Source organism: Hyaena hyaena, unplaced genomic scaffold (genome assembly GCF_003009895.1).
Source record: "Hyaena hyaena isolate Hyena2069 unplaced genomic scaffold, ASM300989v1 scaffold_221, whole genome shotgun sequence".
Taxonomy (NCBI): Eukaryota; Metazoa; Chordata; class Mammalia; order Carnivora; family Hyaenidae; genus Hyaena; species Hyaena hyaena.
In genome coordinates, this window is record NW_024080853.1 from 2,071,488 (window position 1) to 2,089,210 (window position 17,723).

The 17,723-nt window shown below is 35.4% G+C and overlaps 1 protein-coding gene across 4 annotated transcripts in view; it reads left to right on the forward strand.

Moving 5' to 3' along the window:
• The window catches only part of SCAF11 (SR-related CTD associated factor 11), a 74,481-nt gene that overhangs the window by 44,205 nt on the left and 12,553 nt on the right, over positions 1–17,723 (forward strand). For 3 of the 4 annotated variants that reach the window (XM_039243104.1, XM_039243105.1, XM_039243107.1), the window contains 5 exons: positions 2,873–2,973; positions 6,931–6,992; positions 14,603–14,661; positions 15,089–15,198; positions 16,179–16,280. In XM_039243104.1, coding sequence (XP_039099035.1) covers positions 2,873–2,973; positions 6,931–6,992; positions 14,603–14,661; positions 15,089–15,198; positions 16,179–16,280 — 434 coding nt within the window. Of the gene's footprint in view, positions 1–2,872; positions 2,978–6,930; positions 6,993–14,602; positions 14,662–15,088; positions 15,199–16,178; positions 16,281–17,723 lie in introns of those variants that run through there. The other variant, XM_039243106.1, reaches the window with a different exon arrangement.

Consider the following 17,723-nt stretch of genomic DNA (forward strand, 5'->3'; position numbering starts at 1 on the left):
CAAAATTCTTTTTCACGAAAAACATTACAAAGTTTGGTAGAGTAAGCGAGTAAAACTAAATATAAAATGGTCTCTTGGCTTTTAAATGCTGCTGCTTGAAGGAAAGTGAGTGATTGAAGAAGGATAAAAGAGTTTGTAGGGATCTTGAGAGAGACTTCTCATAGTTTCAGAGTTGGCATGGGCAGATGACTTTATTCTTTTATGAAGTACAATTTTATTGTGATGTTTAGTCCTAATCATTTTCATGAAATTCACAAATACGTACCTTGTTGATGTTATTTATTAATGAGCCAAGATTATGATTTGTATTTAGATCTATTTTTAGCTTACAAATAAAAGAAGAAAAAAGAAATAGGAACATATTCCTGAGTCAATGAGTAAAAGGTGAAAAGAACAGGAGAGTAGTAAGTAGTTAAGTAAACTAAGTCAGAAAAAGATTTCTTGAGGTATCACTAACAAGTCAAGAATGATGTATAGCTGAAATTACTTTTAGAAATAAGAATTATTGGAGTATGTGGCTGGTTCAGTCAGTAGATCATGCAACTCCATCTCTGAGTTGTGAGTTCAAGCCCCATGTTGCAGCTACAATTTAAAAGAAAAAAAAGAATTCTTATACATACACGTGATGTTGTGATGGGGGGAAAATCTGTTCCCAAGTAGCACTATAAGTTCATAATAGCTTGGTTGCTGTCTTTGTAAGGGGTATGGAGGAAGCAGCATACAATTATCTAAGCATAAGATGTTCTCATTGTAGGTATTTATAATTTGTTTTGATATATTCTTACCAGATGTGTCTCAGTGACATAAGGAACAAATGAGACTGCAATTCAAATAAAATGACATGTAAAAAATGATTTTGCTTGTTGTAATTATATAACTCTGTACATTTATATAAATTAGTATGTCTTAGATAAAAGATACAACACTGTATAAATGTGTAATAATTATGATCAAAATTAAAGCATGGCTTCTCTGAAAGATTCTCTGTATTTCCAGACGGTGTATATTATGTTGCTGAAGATTCATTGCCATAAACTAACTTCCAAAGATATTTTACAATAAAATTGTTGCTTCATGTGAAATACCATTTTGTTGCTTGGAATAGAAATTTATGTTTTATTTAATATTTATATTTAATATTTTACTTAAATTATAAATTTGGTGTAGTGTTAACCTAATTTGGTTAGACTTAAAAAGTATTTCTTATTGTGTGATATTACCTACATACTCTTAAATATATTCCTTTGACCTTTACTTCTGAATCTTCACTTTATTATCTTTATGCCTTTCAGGCTAAACTTGAATGAGGTATCTGTACTTGCCTACTCCTTCTTCACAGTTGCTTTTCAATTCTCATTGAACATTCACCCCTATTGTTTTATTTTCCTAAAACTATTCTTACTAAGGCTCAGAATAATTTTTTGTTTGTTTTCTGCATGTGGTGCTCTTGATTATCCTTTATTTCCTTTGGTTTATAGGATATCCTTTTATGGATCTTTGTATGTATGCTTGTTTGTTTTACTTACCTGACCTTTCACAATCTTCTTTGCCATCTCTCTGCTTTTTAGAAATAATTTCTTAAATTTTAAATTTGTTTCAATTTTCTGGGGATACTTTCTAAGTCTTGAGTACTCCAGTAGCTTTAAGCTCTTATCTATATTTGTATAGCTTCTAAAATTCTATCATAGGCCCAGATCTCTTTCCTCAGAACCAGATTTATGTTTTCAACTACTTGTAGTCATCCCCATCTATAATACCAGAGGGATGTAAACATTAACCAGTCCAGAACTCATCTGGGAATTTTCCTTTTTTTCTCTCTCCATCATCTTTGCCTAGTCCTTCTGCACACTGTCTTAAATTTGTTTCTTCTTCACTCTTTTGTTACTTCTCTGTAGGCTCTCCTGGCTGTCATCCAGACTGGTTCTGCCAACAGAAATATACTACAAGCCACTCTATAAAATTTTTAATAGCTACTTTAAAAGAGTAAAAAGATAACAGTTAAAAAATAAATTTATTATGTATTTTATTTAACCCAACATATCTAATGTAGTATGTCTACAAATAGTTATTTTCAAAGAATTATTATTGAGAGATTTTACCTATTTTTGTTGTTCTGTGTCTTTGAAATCCAGTGTATATTTTACACTTATGGTACATTCAAACAAACCACATTTCAGTGCTCAAGAGCCCCGTGTGGCTAGTGACTATTATCTCAGTATAGATGTGCACAATTATAAGAGCTTTCTTCTGGTTTCTTGGCTTATTGTCTCTCCTTAACTGGTTCATTCTCCACATCACTGGCAAAGCTTATCCTAAAAACCAGATTTGATCATCTTACTAACTTGCTTTAATAACTCCATTTATTCCCTGGTTCCCATGGAATTTTTTTCTTATTTGAGGGTCTTTATAGTCTGGTCCTAATATATTACATCAACTTTATATCCTGTTGATACTTTCTTCCCTATCTGTATTGGCTTCTCACTGTTCTTTTCTTCCATTCAGAATATTTTTTCCTTATATAAATTCCTACTCATTAAGACCAACTCATAAATTACCTACTCATTCAAGTCTTCTCTGTTATCCTTAAATAGAGTTAATTTCTCAGTCCTACATGTATAGATAGATACGTGCTCATGAGCCCTTTCTCTTTTTATATGTCTCTCACTATTTTGTTTACCCCAGAGCTTAGCACACTTACTAGTCTTATGATTTAGCATGCTTGCGAGTGAAAAAGCATATGTGTTTGGGCTACCTTTTCATTCAGACAGTTTTGTTTCTTTAATTTTTTTATCCTTTCAAAGAAGAATTGGTATGTAATCATTTGTGATGCTGGATTACCAATTCTAAATAAGTGATTTTGCTTTTCTTCTAGGTTCAAGTAAAAAGACCGTTGAGAGAAACAGAAGACAAGAAAAATGAAAGCTCTTTTAAGAAACAACTCTTCTGTCATGAAATTTCTAAAACCTGTATGAGGTTAGTGATGAACTTTAGAAGTAGAGCCCAAAAGTGTGGAACCAGAAGATCGCTAATAAAAAAAAAAAAGGTACTGGTGCGCTTAGGTGTCGCAGTTCTGATCGTCTGACCATTGACTTTGGCTTTGGTCATGATCCCAGGATTCATGGGATTGAGCTTCTCATCAGGCTCCATGCTGAGTATGCAGCCTGCTTGAGTTCCTCTCCCTCTCTCCTTCTGTCCCTCTCCCCCACTCACATTATCTCTCTCTAAAAGATAAATAAAAGTTTAAAAAAAGTGCTTTTTTTTTTTTTTAAAACCATGTGGGGTTTAAATGTATTTAATTACTTCTTTTAAAGCACACACTTGGCAGTTTTAAAAAGGATTGAAATCTGAGAGTAGAATTTGAATTCTATCTTTGATGAATGTTTTTTGTTTTCTTTTTGTTTCTGTTTTTAGTTTTTTTCTATAATCTGTTTAGATAGATATTTTTGTAAAAAAAAATGTTAAAGCAGTGTAAACTAAAGCTTACTCATTTTTTGTATATGACAAACCAATAATGAATAAGCACTGGTACACTGACCACAGATTTTGAGTAGCACTATAGTATTTGTGGACAAAAAGTAGGAAGTAACTAATGACATAGCACACGTTCTTCATGAGACAGTTACAACTGAAACTGCTTATTACCTTTTTGATTTTGCTTCTTCGTATTGTAGCAGGCACTTGGTACCTACATAACAACCTTTTGTGTTTTAAAAAGTGTTTTAACATGTTTGGATTTATTTCTTTACTGTTTGTTAAAACATAATTGCCTAAATAATGAAGCAACAGGAAGAGAAATCAAGAAATTGATCCCATTTACAATTGCACAAAAAACCATAAAATACCTAGGAATAAACCTAGCCAAAGATGTAGGAGATCTGCATGATGATAACTATAGAAAACTTGCGAAGGAAATTGAAGAGGACACAAAGAAATGGAAAAACTTTCCGTGCTCATGGATCAGAAGAATAAATATTGTTAAAATGTCATTACTACCCAAAGCAATCTACACATTCAGTGCAATCCCAATCAAAATTGCACCAGCATTCTTCTCAAAACTAGAACAAATTATCCTAAAATTTGTATGAAACCACAAAAGACCCCAAATAGCTAAAGTAATATTGAAGAAGAAAACCAAAATGGGTGGCATCACAATCCCAGACTTTAGCCTCTACTACAAAGCTTTCATCATCAAGACAGTATGGTATTGGCACAAAAACAAACACATAAACCAATGGAATAGAATAGAGAACTCAGAATTGGACCCCCAAATGTATGACCAACTAATCTTTGACAAAGAGGGAAAGAATATCCAATGGAAAAAAGACAGCCTCTTTAACAAATGGTGCTGGGAGAACTGGACAGCAGCATGCAGAAGAATGAAACTAGATCACTTTCTCACACCATACACAAAAATAAACTCAAAATGGATAAAGAACCTGAATGTGAGACAGGAAACCATCAAAACCCTAGAGGAGAAAGCAGGAAACAACTTCCTTGACCTCCACTGCAGCAGATTCTTACTTGACACTTCCCCAAAGGCAAGAGAATCAAGAGCAAAAATGAACTGTTGGGACCTCAGCAAGATAAAAAGCTGCATGGCAAAGGAAACAATCCATAAAACTAATAGGCAACTGACGGAATGGGAAAAGATAGTTGCAAATGACATATCAGATAAAGAACTAGCATCCAAAACCTCTAAGGAACTCACCAAACTCCACACCCGAAAAACAAATAATCCAGTGAAGACATGGGCAGAAGACATGAACAGGCACTTCTCCAAAGAGGACATCCAGATGGCCAGCAGAGACATGAAACGATGCTCAGCATCCCTCATCATCAGGGAAATGCAGATCAAAACCACACTGAGATACCACCTCACACCAGTCAGAGTGGCTCAAATGAACAAATCAGGAGACTCTAGATGCTGGCGGAGAAACGGGCACCCTCCTACCCTGTTGGTGGGAATGTAAACTGGTGCAGCCCCTCTGGAAAACAGTATGGAGGTTCCTCAAAAAAGTAACAATAGAACTCCCCTATGACCCAGCAATAGAACTGCTAGGAATTTGCCCAGGGGATACAGGAGTGCTCCTGCATAGGGTCACGTGAACCCCAATGTTCATAGCAGCACTCTCAACAGTAGCCAAAACATGGAAAGAGTCTAAGTGTCCGTCAACGGACGAATGGATCAAGAAGATGTGGTTTATCTATACAATGGAATACTACATGGCAATGAGAAAGAATGAAGTCTGGCCATGTGTAGCAACATGGATGGACCTTGAGGGTGTTGTGCTGAGCGAAATAAATCAGGCAGAGAAGGACAGATACCATATGCTTGCACGTATAGGTGGATTAGGAGGATCTTAATGGAGGACTTTGGGGGAGGCGAAGGGGAAAAATAGTTGGGGAGAGGGAGGGAGGCAAACCATGAGAGACTCTTGAATGCTGAGAACAAACTGAGGGCTGAAGGGGGTGTGGAAGAGGGGAGAGGAGGTGATGGGCCTGGAGGAGGGCACTTGTGGGGATGAGCACTGGGTGTTATATGGAAACCAACTTGACAATAAACTATTTAAGAAAAAAAAGAATAAAATGATAAAAAAAAGCCTAATTGCCTAGAAATATAGTTCTTGTTAGTACATGAATTTAATAGGTATTTAACATATTTTTTGAACTAAATTGATTTAATAGTATACTGGAAATTAACTTATTAATACTTAAATTGTTCTAATACGTTTAAAATTTAAGCCCATTTTGACCTGACATATATGCAGTGCTGTCCAAAAATTGTATCCTTAAGAAATATATATTGTAAAATTCATAACTAAATCTATGATTCATTAGTACATTTAATCAGAATATTAATTTTTAAGGGTATATTTATTTAATTACCAAAACAGTTGACCGTAGTTCTTATTATCACATTTGTCACATGATATAAATTATGCCACAATACATAATCCTGTAGCTCTTTAGCTCTTTTTGGAAGTTATGGACTTCTTTGAGACTCTACATAAGGCTACAGTCACCTACCTGAAAAACATGTCATAAAAGATACTTTTGTATATGACTTTAAGGGATTCGTGGGACACCCATTCTAAGAGCCCAACCATAATCCAAGTTAGTAACTGCATTACAGAAATTTTATTAAGATTTTCTTTTAACTGTATGAATCGGCTTTGATTTTTGCATTTATGTTTAAGTAAAAGATAGGAGCACCCTTTTCCCAGGCACACTGAAGAACTTCTGCAGCTTCATTCTTAATACATCTATCACTGGCTATGACTGTCATGGACATGCATATTTGTGCTTTCTCTGAATTACCCTACCTGAGTGAGAGTACAGTGGTCATTACTGTATGTCCTGTAACAGGGTCATACAGTGGGTCTAACGCAGCTGGGATAGTTCATATGTTTGACTGCTTTTTTTTCTCAGGGATTTGTGGCAGTGGGATGGTAAAAAGAAATAACAGATGCAAAATAATAATTTGCTTTCATCCACCAAGTCAGCTCCTTCATGTTTCCTCCCAAAGTGGAAAGACTATCAGCTATTGGATATAGTTGTTTTTTTTTGAGTCTGTGGATGTTTTTAGCATCTCATTCCGTCTTATATTTCCTACATGTAAACTAGTCTCTACAGCACTTAGATATCCATTCATTGTTGCTTCTCCCTTGTAAAGCAGTAAAAAAAACCCTGACACCTCTCGTTTCCTGATACTTTCTGTCAGTTCCAGGGGAAGAGATTGCCATGGTTTTTTTGTTTCTTGGTTATGAACCTCCTTTGTAAGTCATAGGAGTGGGAGTGGCTGCTAGTCATGGTTTCTTTGCTAGAATTTAAAACTCCATGCATAATTTCATTTTGGTTGACAGTGAATTGAAAATAAGCAGAATGACAATTTTTCTCTTAGTTATTTCACCTCTTTGTTGATATTTACAGAAAAAAAGTCATAAAAGAAGATCTATTACATGCAAAGCTTTATGATTTGAAGATGACTCATAGTAAGTTATTTTTTTTACTTGTATTTTCTGCCTTTTTTGTTTCTTACTTTAAAACTTGTGTTAAAGTTCTTAGTAGTTACATTTTAGTTTGGAAAATAGCCATGCACAGAACCTCACTGAGCTCTATACCTTGTGTCAGTCCTATATAAACTATTTTCTTCCTGGAGTCATTTATGCTGTTCTCTGCCCTAACCCTTTTTATGCTCTGCTTGGAAGGAGGGAAGAGCTGAGTGAGATTGGGTGTGTGTGTGTAAGCATGTTGTCTGTGTATTTGTGTTAGAAAAGGAAGAGTGTCTTCAAATTACTTGATGGTTAGCAGTCTGCATGTGGTATACGCCACTCATTAGTGCAGAAGTTCTTAGAGGAGATGAGATAAAATACCTTGCAGGCCGGAAACTGTAAGCAATAGCCTTATAGTTGCTGGGAGAATTCTGTGACAGTGAGTAGTTAGTTACAGCCGAAGTTGTGGGTTTGGCCTCTAGCTACATTTCTAATTCAAAACTTTGGAAACAAAGCACCTTTACATATTTATCTACAGGAGCAATTAAATATTACTGTCTTTTGTTCTTGTCTAGTACATGGTTCTCTCATGCAAGCGTTGCAACAGGGCCTGAGAAAAATAGCGTGGTAGTGTTTTGTGACTCGTTCTCAGAACTTAGGCTGTTTATTCTGCTCCAGAGAACAACTTACTGAGCTGTTTGTAAACAAGTGGTGAGCATTTATTTTCCAGGTTAGGTTACAGTGAATTTCTATTTATAGATAGAAATAAGTAATGAATTCATTGTTCTTAAATGATAATCAACTTCAGTTTTTATACTGTGAAGTTTGGATGTTGTTACTTTTTCTCATTGGAATTAAAATGACCTCTCAGGTTTATAGGTCCTCACATTTATTGTCTCTGAATTTACTATTAACGTGAATCGCACAAGGGCTTCTGTGGTCAGATATCATTTTTCTTTCATTAAAAACTTTAGATATCAAAACTTTGCTTTTCTGTCATTGCTATAGATTAGCATCTTTTTTTATGGATAGTCTTTGCTTAGTAACTCTAGGATCTGATATAAAATTCACTGCTGAAGAAGATTACATGATGTTACAGATTTTATTTCGGTAATTTGGCATGCTCTCACTATATTAATATTAATTTTAAGACTATTGTAATTTCCTTTAGCGTGTATCTTCTGCCTGGACTTATTTTTATAGAGAAAACTATTTCTGCCAAAAGATTAAAGCCTGTCACTGAGTTCTGTGCCTACTAAGTTAAGATGCCTGAATTATTTGTTTGATTTAGGATAGTCAGAAATACTCACTGTAGTTTATGAGTTGGCACTACAGAAGTACTAACACGTAGGTAATTATGAGGAAATATCTTACAAAACTAAGAGATTAAGTTAAGGTGAAGGTAGAGTTAGTGGCAAGTTGTACAAATTAAATCCATCTTTATTTCTTCACGCAGTTACACTGAACAGGAGCCATTGTGTCGTAAGGGTACTTTAAATCTTTTACAAAAGAACTTGAGGAAATCTTGTCTGTCTCTTTACCTGGGACTGCTTTAAGTAAATTTTTTTTAATGTTTTATTTATTAAAAATTTTTTCTTAAATGTTTTATTTATTTCTGAGAGAGAGAGAGAGAGGAAGACAGAGACAGCGTGAGCAGGGGAGGGTCAGAGAGAGAGGGAGACACAGTATCCAAAGATAGGCTCCAGGCTCTGAGCTCGCTGTCAGCACAGACCCCAACACGGGGCTCAAACCCATGAACCATGAGTTTGTGACCTGAGCTGAAGTCGGATGCTTAACTGACTGAGCTACCCAGGTGCTCTTGATTAAGTAAATTTTAGAAGCAACTGAGTTTAGATTCTTTTATTTCTTAAAATTTTTTGAAGCAGGAAGGGGCTGTTCACGTGTGAACTTATGCCTGAAGTTATTTATCTTTATGTTATATGCTACTCAAACTAATGAAAAGAGCATATGAAACTATGAAATTCTTTTATCTGGATTATAAATAACGAATATAACATTAGTAAAATTCTAGCAGGCCTAATAGACAATTTTATTAGAAGTTGGGCCTCTTGGGTTTTGTATTGGTTTTTCTGTCTGTGACTCTAGTAAAATTATGTAAACTGTTTAATTTAGTTTCTTCTTTTAATGAAGATAGTGTTGCCTCACTAAAGATATTGGGAAAGGCTAGCTAACATACCTTTTGACAAATTTGTTAAGGAAATGTCAGTTTTCATTCTTCACGAGTGCTAGATAACCGAGTTGTCATATTTTTAAATTTTTGAACTCCTTCATGTACTTTGTTCTTAGAATGAACATTAATCTTTGGTTTGGGCTAATAGTTTATAATTGATGTAGTTTATAAAAAGTATACCTGTTTCAGGCATTTCTAAATAGAGTATTTCTTTTAAGTATATGCTAAATTCATTTAATTCTGTCTTTACTAACTTTGGAATTAATTAATCAAACTGTAATTGGGTACCTCCTAAATACTGGGCTCTAAACTAAGAGCCTTTTTATACTAGTTTGTATTGTAGGAAAAGATGTTTTCATAAAACATCTTTTGAGATTAGCATTTCATGAAACATGTTTTAGGATACGCTGAATTCAAACAAATAAGACAAGCTTCCACCTAAGCATACCAGATTGATAAGCATAGCACCTGTTTAATTCTCTAATCATTCCCAAAACCCTACTAAATTGAGAACAAAGGAATGAAAAATTTAAAGCTACAAGACGAAGAACTAGAGAGAAGAGACAGCAGATAAGAGATGTCCACAGAACTTGAAAGTGATTCTGTGGGGTGAATGGTGAGCAGATGAGGCTCTTGTTGGTCTAGTCAGTAGACCATGCAGCTCTTCATCTTGGGATTGTGAGTTCAAGCCCCACGTGGCACATGGAGTTTACTTTTAAAAAAACTGTCTTAGCAGAAAGGTGAAACCTAAACCTTTTCATGGGAAGAGTGGAGTTAAGAAGAAATCAGTTCATATACCACAGAACCTTAGACTGTCTTGAATCTGATGGCTTCCATTATCTTTGAAGGCAGAGATGTGGGTGGTGCCAAAGAACAGAATTGGAAAAATGTTTTAAATGACTTTATCCTGCAGATTCTTGGCTGAACAGGGTAGATGGAGGAGTCTACACCCAGGCAGAGACTGAAGGCTTACTCTCTAAAGTGAGTGGTTAAACCAGATTAAACTCTGGCACAAATGAGGATAGAGGAAACAACTATAAAGAGAGGGAAATTAAGTCAAATGTTAAGGCCTCTAGTTCTCTACCCATGGTCATTTCCGAAAGCACTAGCAGTCTTGCTTATTCCCAAAGTGGGAGGGAGGAGGCATCTTCTGGGATACTGTTTTGTGTAAGAGAAAATACTTAAGATACTGATATTTGGGAGTCTCCGGATGAAAAAGCCAGATCTTTGCTTGATCATCCTGTAGTGAAACCCATTAGTTGAAAGGCTCTGACCATCCATCACCATTTTCAGTCAGTATTTTAGTGTCCCACAAATTAAGGATCACCAGACATTTGAGGGAAACCTCCAATATAATAGAGATCAAAACAGAGACAAAAGGAACCTGATAGAACAAACCAAGAGCTGGGAAACAGAATAACTTAAAAATTAATATTCTCAGAGATAAGAGAAGGGATACTTCCTCACTGAAACAGGAAAGACTAAAAAAATAAAACTTTTGGAAGTGAAAAATATAGTAGAGATTTTATAAATTCAGCAGGGATAGATGATAAGCTGAGAAATCTCAGAACGCGGGATGAGAAGTTAACAAGACAACGTAGAGTGTTAGTCTGTGAGGTCCAGTATTGAATAATAAAATTTCAGAAAGGAAAAAGTCCAAAAGGCAGAAAGTTATCAAGAAAAGGTACTACAAAAAAAAAAAGAAAAGGCACTACAAAGAAAATTTCTCAGAAGAGTAGTCTGTGAGTATCCAGATAAAGACTTAACCTAACACCTGGTAAATTAGGAAAGAACTGACATGCTTCATAAAATTCTAGAACTCTGCAGATCACAATTTCCTAAGAGGTTCTGGAGAGAGAACAGACCATGTATAAAAGAGTGTTATCAACAACAGATGGAGCACTAGAGTAATGCCTTGAACATTTTGGGGAAAATAATTACTAACCAACATTCTAAACCCTGTTAAACTGTCAGTCAAGTATTAGGGTAGAATAAAGACATTCTAAAACATGTAGGAACTCAAAAATTGAGGTGCCTGGGTGGCTCAGTCGGCTGAGCATCTGACTTCAGCTCAGGTCATCATCACATGTTTCATGGGTTCGAGCCCCGTGTTGGGCTCTGTGCTGACAGCTAGCTCAGAGCTTGGAGCCTGTCTCAGATTCTGTGTCTCCCTCTCTCTTTGACCCTCCCCTGCTCACACTGTCTCTCTCAGAAATAAATAAAAAACATTTTAAAAAACCCTCAAAAATTGATTCTTGAACACTTCCTCAGAATTCTGGAAGATGTGCATGCTTCACTAAATGAGAAAGTAAATGAAGGAACAATGTGAGATTCAGAAAATGAGTTCCAACCCAGCAAAAAGATAAATGGGATTATTAGGATGATGATAGAGGATAGTTGAGAATGACCTATTAAACAACTTTTAGAGTTACCAGTTCAGCCTTGAACAGGACAAAGGAGTAGTATTTCCACGAGAGTAGGAAACAGTCTTGGTGGATGCATTGATGTCTTTGAGTATATTAAGAGGAGACTTGTACTTGTAGAGTTAGTTAAATTAATGATAGGTATTATAGACAAAACAGGAGAAGAGAAAACAAAGTAGTTATTAACCCTAGGAAAAGCAAGATGTTGCACAAGAAAATAATAATTTAGTTCATGGTTCAGCTGTGAGTAATGTGTATATAGTTATAGTAATGCTTATATCAAATGTTGATATATCAAAAAGAACATTGGGTGGAAGCACCTAAGGAGGTAGGTAGGGCAGTGGTATAAGACTAAAGTCTTGGGGCGCCTGGGTGGCTCAGTCGGTTGGGCGGCCGACTTCGGCTCAGGTCATGATCTTGCAGTTCATGTGTTCGAGCCCCACGTCGGGCTCTATGCTGACAGCTAGCTCAGAGCCTGGAGCCTGTTTCAGATTCTGTGTCTCCTTCTCTCTCTCTGACCCTCTCCTTCTCATGCTGTCTCTCTCTCTATCTCAGAAATAAATAAAATGTTGAAAAAATGAAAAAAAAAGAATAAAGTCTTTCTCTGCTATGGTAAAAAAATTAGAAAATACTTGAAACCAGAAAAATCAAAGTAGAGTAGTATAAGCATGTTATTTAAAAATAAAGAAGCTGGGGCGCCTGGGTGGCTTAGTCGGTTAAGCGTCCGACTTTCGCTTAGGTCATGATCTCACGGTTCCTGGGTTCGAGCCCCGTGTCGGGCTCTGTGCTGACTGCCAGCTCAGAGCCTGGGGCCTGTATCTCATTCTGTGTCTCCCTCTCTCTCTCTGACCCTCCCCTGTTCACGCTGTCTCTCTCTCTCTCTCTCCTAGAAATAAATAAAAAACATTTAAAAAAAAAATAAAGAAGCAAATATTAGAAAAAAACCCTGAAGGGATTTGATGAGTGCTTTTAGGGAGTGGGAATATCTGTAGTTTTTCTCTTTAAGCCTAGAAGTGCTGTTTGACTTCTTAAAGAATGTACATGTATTACTTTGATAATGAAATGTAAAGGAGTGCTTGGGTGATAAAATGAAAAGGGGCGTCTTGGGTAGCTCAGTTGGTTGAGTGTCCCAACTTCAGCTCAAGTCATGATCTCACGGCCTGAGCCCCTCATCGGGCTTTGTGCTGACAGCTCAGACCCTGGAGCCTGCTTCAGATTCTGTGTCTCCCTCTCTTTGCCCCTCCCCTGCTTGTGCTCTGTCTCTCTCTCTCTCAAAAATAAATAAAACAGAAAGAAATGAAAAGACCTGTTATTGCTGTCCAAAGGCAGGTAGGTGAGTAGAGTGGATTTGTGAAATGGTCTCTGGGAGACCACAATTTAGATAAATCCACCAGTATTGAATGTTTTTGAGATTGGTATTGGAGCTGCTCAGTAATTACCTGAAAATTACCCAGAAATAAGTGAAATCACATTTGGACTAGCTACTCATATTTAACATTGGCGAGAAAATAAACAGTTCTTCCTGTAGAGAGCATTCTAATGGTGGCTTCCTGAGATAGGTTTCTAAGTGAAGGAATGCTGTGTAAACACAATATACTCAGTAAGTAGTAGGTGAATGAACCTTGAATGAAAACAACACAATACCTACCCATTAGGGTATGAAAGACACTATATAGCTACAACACAGCAAATCTATGTCTAGTTGAAGGAAATAGTTACTTCTAAGAATGTGGCTGGGTACCTATCACACTTTTTTGTACCTTCTTTATGCAATTTAAAAATTCATTATCTTTTAAATATGCATTGGAGAATAAGAAAATAAGCTCCTGGAACTCAGCCAGCACCCCTCTTTCCCCATTGTTGAAATTACATTTGTTAGAACAGTGCTGGGTGGGAAATGTGTGAAGGATGCAAAAATACCAGGAAACCACACAGCTGTTGTATAGTAACTTAAAAGAAAATTAGTATGCTATTAAGTAGAAAGTAGCCTATTACCAACTGGACTGACAGAAGAAACCCCAAATACATATGGTCTTATATTAGCAGGACACAGGCCTCATTAGAATGATTTATTTTTAACAAAGTCACTAGGCCTTTTGTGAGGCAAGCAAGGCATTAGATTGAAAAGACCTGTTGTCATTTGCCTTGTACACTTTTTCTAGAGTTCTCAGGCGAGAGCAGTGACAACAGTACCAGCAGTGGTTTGTTGCAGATAAGATGTATTGATAGCTAGAGATGACTAGTAACATAGGCTTTATGAGCGGTAATCTGTAAAGATGTTAACATAATGTTTGTGGTTAGCAGAAACTGTCCTTTATCTTGCTTACTGTGGAAGTGTGTATCCACTGAAATAAATTTCTGGATGTGACAGGTAAAACCAAAGAAACCCAAATCATAACCACATAGCCAAAAATAGTGCTATAACAGAGCTATTTTATCAATACTTCTGCTCTTCTTAATTTTAATTATAAAGTTTGAGGAGGAAGGAGAGTACTTGATGTTGGTGCCAGTAGCTAAATGATAATTTATGGTTGACAAGGGCTGATGACCCCATTTCCTCTGATCAGCTCCTACTTGAGGTCAGTTAACAGTGCCTGATTTTTAGGTTATAGCTGGAAAGAACATACTAAGTGTAGTACTGCTATTAAATAATTTGACATTGTGTGTGTGTGTGTGTGTGTGTGTGTGTGTGTTTTTGTAACAAGGTGGTTTAAATTTGCACAGGCTGCCAAAAAATGTCAACTAGAATTTTAATACTAATGCTCTGAGCATGCCTCACACATTTTGTGTTGTGGCCTTTTCTTTGTATCTGCAGCTTAACAAGATTAAATCAGCATTTGGAAAAATTATACAAATGCAGATACTATTATCTTGAATTTAACTTTTCTACATATTTTAACTTTCTCTTGTCATTATGCCAGTATCAGTACTGGTGTACAACCTTTTAAAATAAAAATTAAGACAAGGTAATGGAGTCTTTTTATGTCTTTGTACAGGAAACCCTACACACAGTGAAATGGAAGGAAAGAAAACTGCAACAATAAAGATAAATAAGGTTTGTTCAGATAGGGGCGCCTGGTGGTTTAGTAGGTTAAGTGTCTGACTTCAGCTCAGGTCATGATCTCACAGTTTGTGGGTTCAAGCCCTGCATCAGCGCGTGTCTCTCCCACCCCCCCCCCCCGCAAAAAAAAAAACCCAAAAAACAACAACTTCAAAATGTCCCTTAGGGATATAATGGGGAGGAAGGCAGTGTCAGAGCACTGGGTNCCCCCCCCCCCCCCCCGCAAAAAAAATAAAATAAATAAACATTAAAAAAATAATGTTTGTTCAAATAAAGAAAAATCTTTTTCTTAGGTAATAACACTTTATGGTTGTTTAGTCCATAACTCTATAACTCATGTATATCAAAATGTTTAAATTATAACTATTACCTATCATGGAGGTTTGTTTGCTGTTTCACTAACTTCCTTTTACTTTTCTAGCCTCGAAGATCAAATCAGTGTACAAGTCAGTGCTTCAGAAATTTTTTCTCCAATATGTTTTCTTCTAGTAATCACACTGGAGAATCTTCTTTTACCTGTAGAACTTACTGGTTAGTATTTTCTATTTTTAATGGATGCTTTTATATTTGATCTTTAATTATTATAAGTAACTTTTGGTAAAAATTTAAGTTCTGGCTCAACAAACATAAAGGCTTACCTTGTATTTTGTTTTTGTTTCTTTTGGAAGATAAATTAGTTCATGGAAGGAGAACACCTATTATTTTGTTATCCTCTATATTATGTGATGACTGCCTATGATCTAGTGGGTATTGTTTTCATTAATAATGAATTGTTCTACACAGGTTTTTCATTTTAATAGAGAAGTAAAGCTACTTGTTAAATTGTAATCAAGCAGAACCCTTTTAGAGTAGATCCAGTCATCTTTGAATCTGTAGTGTTTGGTATGTAGATACTAAGTAGGTACTTCTGGAATTTGAAGATTAAGTTGGGGTTTTAAAATCACTTAGCTTTGGTTGAATGAAGAAGACAGGTTAAGATTGTATGATTTAATTTTAGAGGTTGGCTCAAGGTACCAAAGAAAACAGTAACATGTGAGTAGCCTTTTAAAGAAACTGAACTATACCCATTTTTGGTTACAGTAACTATACCTTCCTCTATTTTTTCCTTTTGTCTTATGCTTAATTTCAGATGGATAACTGTTGCAGGTACAATTTTTGCTGGCACTGCTTGCAACAGCTTTGGTTCATGGGATAGAAAACAGTGTTGTTTTTTTCTCTGAGTAATAAGGATATTATTCTTATATATCTTTTAAATATATAAAAGACTTTTAAAATACCCTGTCACCGAAGATATAAATTCAAGCATTATTTTTATGAATCAGATCAATACTATTTTGATTTGTGATGTAAAAATTTTATAGGAATGAATTCATTTTGAAGGTATTTAGGCAAAGGTACTTATTCTTTTAAATGTGGTTTATAATGCTAGTGTTATTCATGATATTAACCCACTTGTTATGCTGAACTTAAATTTCTGGAGTTCTGATGAAAGTCTAAAATTTATCTTTTAGTACAGAATTTATAGAGGTCAATGAAATGAATGCATTGATTAGGCAGAAGAGACAGGAATTGGAATTGTCATGGTTTCCTGCTACATCACCTGGGATTGGAAGGTAAAAAAAAAAAAAATTGTTTACCAAAGTGTTCACATGCTCACATGAGCACATGATACCATCAGTACTTAAGCACAGAGATATCTTAATAGTTATGTTTCTAAGAAAGTTTTGTGCAAATTAAACTTGGTGTTTCAAATACCTAAAGAAGATTGCTATTTAAAGAACCCCTTTAAAAGTACAATTATTTATCTGTTTAAATACTTTAATATTTATTTGAGTCATTTAAAAGGGAGAGCACCAAAATAAGATTCATTATTAATAATTGCATTCAGATCTGTCATCCTTCTGTTCTTCCATTCCAATTTTACCTTTGTGCTGTTAGCTGATGCATTGCTTTTGTCATGACATTTCCCTCTCTAAAAGAGTCTTCTCAATAACTATTTGATCAAGTCTTTGTACTTTGTTCTGCATTCATGACTTTTCTGTAATACAGACCCTCCTTAGTCTAAGTCCTGAATCTACTGTCACATGGCTAGGAGTATTATATATATACTTAATTCAGGTACCCGTGTAAAGATTAAGGCCCTTGCCCGAGTTTTATATTCATTCCTGTAACGTTATACCTTTATCTTATATAACACTGCAGTATAGTTTTGCAGAGGACCTTCACCATCTAGCATCAATAGAAGTAAATACAGGAAGTCTGGATATATATAATACAAAATCTCAGAGTTTTATATTTTTTGTATGTACAAGTTGCACATTGTTTTTGAAGCTTTTCTCTTCTCCACCTACTCCACAATCTCACTTTATACTGGATAAAGTAGTTTTTTATTAGGAGACCTGAACTGAACAAATACAAATCAGAAAAAAGCTGAGAGTCAATTGCGTTTGGATGCAGAAACTTAGGTCCATAGGAACATTAGGAGCTAAGGTTGAGGAACTTTATAGTATAATAAAGCAATAGAAATCAGTTCTTTTCTTTTTAAAAATGATTTATTTTGATATTTGTCCTTTTGATACATGCTATGAAACAACTCTAACATAAAATGTAACCATGTGTATATGATATGCTTCAAATTTAAGTTATACCGTTCTGTTTCCAAGTTCTATTATTTATTCATGGACTGATTTCTCTTTAACCTTGCTAATTTCATTAAAACCTTGATTTGATTAACTTGGATAAATTATCTTTTTGGTTGTCCAGAAGGGAAGGGGTTGGGGCTCAAGGGGCATGAAGGCACTTTCTGGTTGGTGGAAATGTTCTGTTTCTTGGTTTGGGGGGGTGGTGGTGGTTCCACAGATACATATACATTAGTCACAGGTCATCAAACTGCACACTTAAAATCTGTGCATTTTATCGATCTATACATTTTATTTTCCACGTTGGTTTTTTTTTTTTTTTTTAGAATGGAGGAGAACAGAAGCTAAAAAATTTTTTTGACAAAATATTACATTAAATTATTTAAAAGAAAAAACATGTATTATATACGAAGTTAA